The 7,500-nt window shown below is 43.0% G+C and overlaps 1 protein-coding gene across 1 annotated transcript in view; it reads left to right on the top strand.

Moving 5' to 3' along the window:
* Positions 1-6,198: 6,198 nt before the first annotated feature.
* The window catches only part of LOC311229324 (dihydropyrimidinase-related protein 5-like), a gene marked incomplete at both ends in the record, with an annotated part of 60,675 nt that continues 59,373 nt past the window's right edge, over positions 6,199-7,500 (top strand). Inside the window, one exon of the mRNA XM_084315401.1 lies at positions 6,199-6,309. Within this exon, the coding sequence (XP_084171527.1) occupies positions 6,199-6,309 (111 nt within the window). The remainder of the gene's footprint in view (positions 6,310-7,500) is intronic.

Below are 7,500 nucleotides of genomic sequence, written 5' to 3'. Positions count from 1 at the left end.
GGAGTGAGGGATAATGGAGGTACTATCCAAGGAGGGGTCCGGGAGGGGGGGGTTCGAGCTGGAGCATATGTGTGTAGGGTTTTAGAAAATAGGTATTAGGGGTATGTCCTATATAAGCATTTGTATAATTGTTAATTTCGCTGGATATACACTGTATACGGTTAAAATATTATTATATACTTTTTTTTTGTCTTGTTTCTGTACTTGCATGTAATTTTAACCACCTTGACTGTTAGTTTCATTATGCATTATGTGTTGAGTACTGACTTTTGATAATTTTTGTTTTGCAATAATAAAAAAAAAAAAAAAAATTACGTCATAATAACACACCCTCAGATGTCCCCCCCTCTATTCCTCTAGCGTCCCAATCAATCTCATTCGTCGATCCGTCTCATCTCCGCTCTTCCAAGGCTAGCCAGCTAAATCTAGCAGTGAAGGTGGGCCGTGGTTGGAGGATAGATCAGGCAATCCTTTCTGCTTGTACCATAGCCATAACCATCGACAATGATCACCCATTAAGTAGAATATAGGTTGTTTTTTTTGGTGCCAAGATGGTGTTCGTTCATATTGTAGATTAGAGGCAGTTGCTTTCCTAGCCAGCATTCTACCAGGATACTGGACCTCAAAGCTGACATTGTGGGTCTGATGTCCAAGCACTGCAGCTCCTTGTCAGTCTGTTTCTGTGATTGTTCCGGAGCTGTTGTTGACAGAGGGATGGGGTAGGGTTGGTTGAAATGTCAGTTTAGTGGTTGTTTCTTCAAACTAAGGCTCCATAGTCACACAGGGCAGGCGAGCCTCCTTCAGCTGTGAGACACTAGATTGGTTTTCCGAGTTAAAATGAGGATCCTGGGAAAGCCTGGTTTTTGGGCATGTTCTTATTTTTTGGGGGGGGGGGGGGGGTATTTTTTCAGTGTAAAAAAGTAATGCTCCGCCATACTGTGACGTGTAACTGTGTGCGTTATGTGTGTGTGTCACTGTCCATATGCGTGTGTGTATGTATGTGTGTGCATGTGCGCAAAGTCCGCAAACACACATGCTTTCTTCTGCTTTTTTCTTTTTTTGGGCTGAAAAGTCTCTCAGCCTCTGTTCTTCCCAATGCTTGTCTCCTGGGAAACCAGTCCTTTATTCCAGCTACTCGGCCTCAGGGCAAATGCTTTCTAAGCTGCACCCCTCTCTCTCTCTCACCCTCTCTCTCACTCTCTTCTGTATCAATTCATGTCTTTTATCTCTCTCTCTATCTTTATCTCTCTCTGCATCTATCCCCTCCTCTCTTCCTTGCACTCGAGACCATCCTGACTCTGCATCCTCCTTTCTCCCTCTTGTTTTTAAACATTGTCTCTCTCCTTTACCCTTTCTGTCTGGTTCCCCCCCGCCTCTCCCTCTGTCCCCCTTCTTCTTTTTGAGTTGAAACTGTGTGCCTGTCACGCTATTGTGTTCGACCATCAAACACATTGCATACAGCCATCCATGCAGAATGTTCACACACACTGTCATGTTGGTAAAAAAGGCATGTGTTTGTTTGGCCCGGGTTGGTCCATGGCTGTCTGTCTTTCCATCCATCAGTGTGTCTCTCTCTCTCTCACTCTCTCTATTGGGATGCAGCCATTCGCCTTTTCGGATTTCTGCTCTCTCGCCAGCCCTCTCCCGTTACCCCGTGTGGCCGTCACAGCCATAGCGATGATGTGCTTTGTGAATTATAGATCTGCTTTTAATATTTCAGAGGCCGGTGCCTCTAAGAGCTTGGAGAAAGTTGTCTGCCCCCAGAGACAAAGAGAGAATGTGTGTCAAACTGCAAGCGTGCAATAAGCAGCTTATCAGCCGCTCTATGTGTTATTGGCATGTTACAGGGCAATGACACCCAATTTAACCCTTTCACTACCACACTACAGAAGGTTAACCTTTCACTACCCTAGTGGAAGGGTTAACCTTCTGTAGTGTGGTTGTGAAAGGGTTAACCCTTTGTTGTGTGGCAGTGAAAGGGTTAACCCTTTGGTAGTGTGGTAGTGAACGGGTTAAGAAGTCATACACATTATTATTCCCATGGTTTAAGACGGCCCAGAAATACTCCCTCACTCATCCAAAAGGTGTGAGTGTGAAAACTCAACCATGTGACGTCATCAAGTATAAAGTCTGGAGCTGCTCCACAGAACCGGTCCTCGTCTCTGGAGAACGTTATACTTGATGACATCACACGTTTTGAGTCTTACATTGGTTTCTGGCTTTATGAGAGAGTAGCTCATAATCACAAATATTGATTGAACTTCCCTAGGCGATGGAAATAACCTATAATATTATTTAAATTCTTCATCGGTGGTGTTCCCCTCTGAGAGAAAATGGTGGTTTTTCAATGTATGTGATGTATAGATTGGGGGGAGTGACCACAGCTAAAACGGTGCCGGGTCAGAGAGGTCGAAGTGCATGCGGACGGTGGAAGCAGGAGACGGTGGTTCAGTAGCAGGGTGATTGTTGTGAGCCACACTGCCAGCGAGAGAATGTTTGTTGACATTCCTCATTAGAACATCTGAGATTAGAGTGTACTGTCTCGACGAGCAGGAGGGAGAGAGGTTCATCTTAATGCAACAGTGAATGAAACTGCATTTTAATGTGTGAAAGGTTAAACGCAGTTGTCATGACAACACGTCACATGACAACCAGAATGCGGGGCCGTCGTTGCGACGACGAACATCTATAAGTCGAACGGTGTTTCCGGGTGTTGAGCAGACTAAAATCTGACTGAGACTAAGAGGGAAGAAACCAGAAGAGACTCTCTCCTCTCGACGAGAGAGAGGGGGGGGGGGGGGGGGAGAATGGCACATCACCAGTAGCTTCGGCTACCACGAGGATGGTTTTAGGCTAACGAACAGGCCTGAACACTATTGGACTGAACAGCAAAAGGACGATAATATGAACACACCGAAAGATCATTAGAAATATACTCTTCAAGGACAATACAATCTGTTAACATCTGAGCTGAGGTTTCTGTTTAGAGAAATAAAACCATGCTTTTCCTTGTAAGGTATTTCACGTTGTCGAAGTGTCGAATTCTTACGGAGGTGGGGAAGTATTATGGTTTACGGATTGCACTAACGGGGGGGAGATAAGGATCTTATCTACCAGTATCGGAGACGTCAGGACCATTAAAAGTACACAACGCAGAGGAATTGGATGGAGAGCCAAACAGACGAAGACGTGATACTGGCCAGTTTGATCAGAATCTTACACCTCCAAGGTTCGCCCTCGTCTCAGGCGTAAGACCCGTCCTCCCTGCTAGTTCTCTCGTCTAGTGGGAAGACACAAGTGGAAATGTTGATAGCTTCTATTCACACCTCTGTAAAGAAGGCCTATATGAGGTCATGTAAAAGTCAGGATACTTAGTATTAGGGCTGACCTTCGAATTTTTTTTGGCAATCGAAGCTTCGGGACCGAGCTTCGATTTTAATTCAAAGCTTCGAATTAAAAAAAATTAATTAATAAAAAATATATATATATATAATTATTTTTCTTTTCTTTTTTTATCTTATGTTGTGGGACTTGTACAGCACTTTGGTAAACTTTGTTGTTTTTAAATGTGCTCTATAAATAAAGTGGATTGGATTAATGAATTAAGTAGCCCCTTTCGTGACTGTGACGCAGCCAACACGGCTGTGTGATTTAATTCAAGGTGGATCGCTGTTGTCGTTTGAACAACTTCAGATTTCATGGGAACTACCAATCCCCCAAATCAAGAATGTTTAAGATGAATGAAGTAAGATTTTGATTATTTGAAATATGGCCTGTGTAGACTAAACTATGCACAGAATTATGTCAGTCTACAAGGTCCGGATTCTACATGGTCCGGCAATGTAGACCTTGTAGACTCCACTACAGACCAATTATCAGTGAATGTTCATGCATTTTTAAGAAGGGCTACTTCCACAAAAAAACAAAGAACTCACCAAAACATCTCAGTAGCACCTTATCTAAATGTTCTATTTCATATATGGAGATTCATATTTATTTATGTATTGCATGCATTTCTACATTTTATTTCCTATTTTGTTTATTCATCCCAGTATCTTTCTTTCTTATGTGTGGAATTCTACAAGGCATTTACATTCACATTTACATTTAGTCATTTAGCTGACGCTTTTATCCAAAGCGACTTACAAGTTCTGTACGACAGGTCATCAGGAAGGATACAACTCTATCAGCTGAGTAACAATATTCATCAAAGTGTTGCGTGTTACAGTGTAGGTTCGTTTATTAGGACAAGTGCATGACAGTAAGGTTAGTTAGGGTTAGATTTTTTTAATTTAATTTCTTTTAATTTTATTTCAGATAATGGTTGAAGAAGTGCGTCTTTAGTCGACGGCGAAAGATTGGATGGGATTCGGCTGTCCTAACTGGGGTGGGTAGTTCATTCCACCATTGTGGGGCAAGGACTGAGAATAGGCGTGTAGGTGGTGTATATGTGTTTGAGGATGATATCCTTCAAACAGGCAATAGTGATGATATAATTTGGGCAGTGCTGAGCTGGGTTACTTTCCTCCAGTGTATTTGTCCCCCGGCCCCACCCAATGGCCCCATGCACACACACACACACACAGGGACCGAAACTAAAGCCCGCCGCCCGCCAGGGGCGCTCAGTTTTTACCTTTGGCGCTTGACACTTAGAGGGCTGCCCGCCGTATGGCGTGTAGACGTGTAGTTCATAACGATACTCTTATTTTGATTGTGCGAGTACAGATTATAGCCTCTCTCGTCTTTTTTTTTCTCTGCCGCGAGATCGTTAAAAAACTACAAGTCCCACATTGCACTCAAGTCAACGGTCCAATCACAGTAGAGTGACGTGACTGGTTTCATGAGAAAGAAAGCAAATGACCAATCGGAAGCTCTCATTTGGCTTGTTTACTTCCTGAAACGCCACCATTGCGATATGCGGGCAGTCTGCTCTAGTCTAGATCGGACCTCCATGAGCTACCGTTACTGTTTAAACAATGACCCAGTCAACTATTCACTTTTAGTTTAATACATGACGAGGCATTGTCTAACGGTATCTAGCTGGCTAGCTACTGATAGCTGCTGATATCAACAAATGCTCCAGCAATAGTCGACTCGAGTGCATAATACCTCCGTTCCCTCGTTAGCTAGCTCACGTTAGCTAGCTCACATTAGATCTATCTGTCCCAGTAAACTAAATTGTCTTAACGTTATCTACCGGGCTAGCAGTAGCTACAGATAGCTCCTGATATCAATGTCTTATAACATTGATTGAATGCGTATTCTAGCTGAGGGCATGTTGAATGTGATTTGACAAAAGAACCGTAACGTTATACCAATAGGGTCCAGCTGCATCGCCGGAGAATCCTTGCATGCTGAATGTAGGGTCTAGCTGAATATAGGGTCTAGCTGCAGGGCCGGAGAATCCTTGCTGGAGCTGGAGGCTACTCAAGTATACACACAGACAGTGGAGCTGTTTGCAGATAGCGAGCATTTTGAATTATTGCGTGGTGGCGATGTCTCGCAGATAATACAACTACAAGTATGATTATATTATATATTTTATTTAAAAAATCTTTTTTTATATAAAATATATATATATTTTTTTTTAATCAAAAAAAATTTGGCAGGTAAGAAATATGCTTGGCGGGTAGATTCTTCCCATCTACCCGCCACTGGCCGGTGAGTCAAAAAGTTTATTTCGCTCCCTGCACACACACACACACCGAAGTAAAAAGATTTTTTTTTTTTTTTTAAACTTCGATTTTTTTTTTATGTTCGAAGCTTGTGCCATCGAACGAAGCTTCGAAGCTTCGAAGTATTTAAGACAGCCCTACTTAGTATCACCATTGATATTCTCAGACGTACAACGTTTTACATGCTTTCCTGCTTGCTGGCCTGCTGCTTCACTACTGCTGTGGGGGTGTTGTTCACACACACACACACACACACACACACACACACACGCACACGCACACCACACACACGCACACACACACACACACACACACACACACACACATACACACACACACACACACTGAGAGGAATTGTTTTGTAAATCCTGCAGTAAAATGACTAGATGCAGGGTGCAGGGACACACTGGCTATCACTGAAACTTTCAATAGTTTTTGGCTAATATCTCTCTCTCTCTCTCTCTCTCTCTCTCTCTCTCTCTCTCTCTCTCTCTCTCTCTCTCTCTCTCTCTCTCTCCAGACTATGGCTTCTAACACGGGGTCCATGCGTATCTTGATCAAAGGGGGGAAGGTGGTCAACGATGACTTCACCCACGAGGCGGACGTCTACATCGAGAACGGAATCATTCAGCAGGTTGGTAAACAACACACACACATAAACAACACACACACATAAACAACACGCACACATAAACAACACACACACATAAACAACACGCACACATAAACAACACACACACATAAACAACACACACACATAAACAACACACACACATAAACAACACACACACATAAACAACACGCACACATAAACAACACACACACATAAACAACACACACACATAAACACGCACACATAAACAACACGCACACATAAACACGCACACATAAACAACACACACACATAAACAACACACACACATAAACAACACGCACACATAAACACGCACATACCATACATACCGGTACACAATGCATTCTTACAATTAAACCCTCTACACGTCTCAGACAATACAAACCGTGGTATATTCAGATAAATGTTCCAGGTGCATTTGGAAGGGTACCAATAGCAACAAGAATGGCAGTGTTATGCGCTACAGAACACATTGACCTATACACCATTCTACATTCATGAATGAAAATAATATAGGAGAAGAAAAGGTAGACTGAGAAGAACTCATTATAATGTTGCATAGTCACAGAGTAGACCTTGTGTCAACATCATGTCCCCGTTCCTAGTTGTCCCTCAGTCAGAAATCTTGTCGATGGGGCCACCAGGTAGATTCAGGTGGCTTAACGACTAAATTGGGGGGATGGGAGAAAAAGGTAAAAAGAAGAGATATTGCCATCTTGGTCAATGTTTTGGTATTATACCAATGGTTCCAGCTTGTTGGTGTTTTTGAGTCAGTTTGAACAAATTCTAATAAAGATCAATAGTGTAAACCTCCAAGTTGAAGCAAAATAGAAGAAGAGAAGAAGAAGTCTTTATTTGTCATGCAGATTAACACACACATGCCAGATGGGCGACCCACAGGAACACACACACACATGCACTGAGGCCATGGTTACACTGGTGTAAAACAGCAACGTTCTATTTTCGAATGATTACGTTTGCATGTCCAAGTTAAAAAGAAACACAGTTTTGGCAGGAAAACGCGTTTTTCTAGTGGCAACGCTGAAAGGGTGTTTTCATTTTTGGAAACTCGCCGAAACTCGCCGACAATGGTGCCATGTAATTTGCGCGAGCCGGATACGGACCCGTTCTGCCCAATGCCCATGCGCAGTAGAGACCGACGCCAGATTCTCCCCTGGCTGGACCTCGACT

Source organism: Notolepis coatsorum (assembly GCF_963971535.1).
Source record: "Notolepis coatsorum genome assembly, chromosome: 5".
Taxonomy (NCBI): Eukaryota; Metazoa; Chordata; class Actinopteri; order Aulopiformes; family Paralepididae; genus Notolepis; species Notolepis coatsorum.
This window is presented reverse-complemented; position numbering and strand designations above follow the sequence as displayed.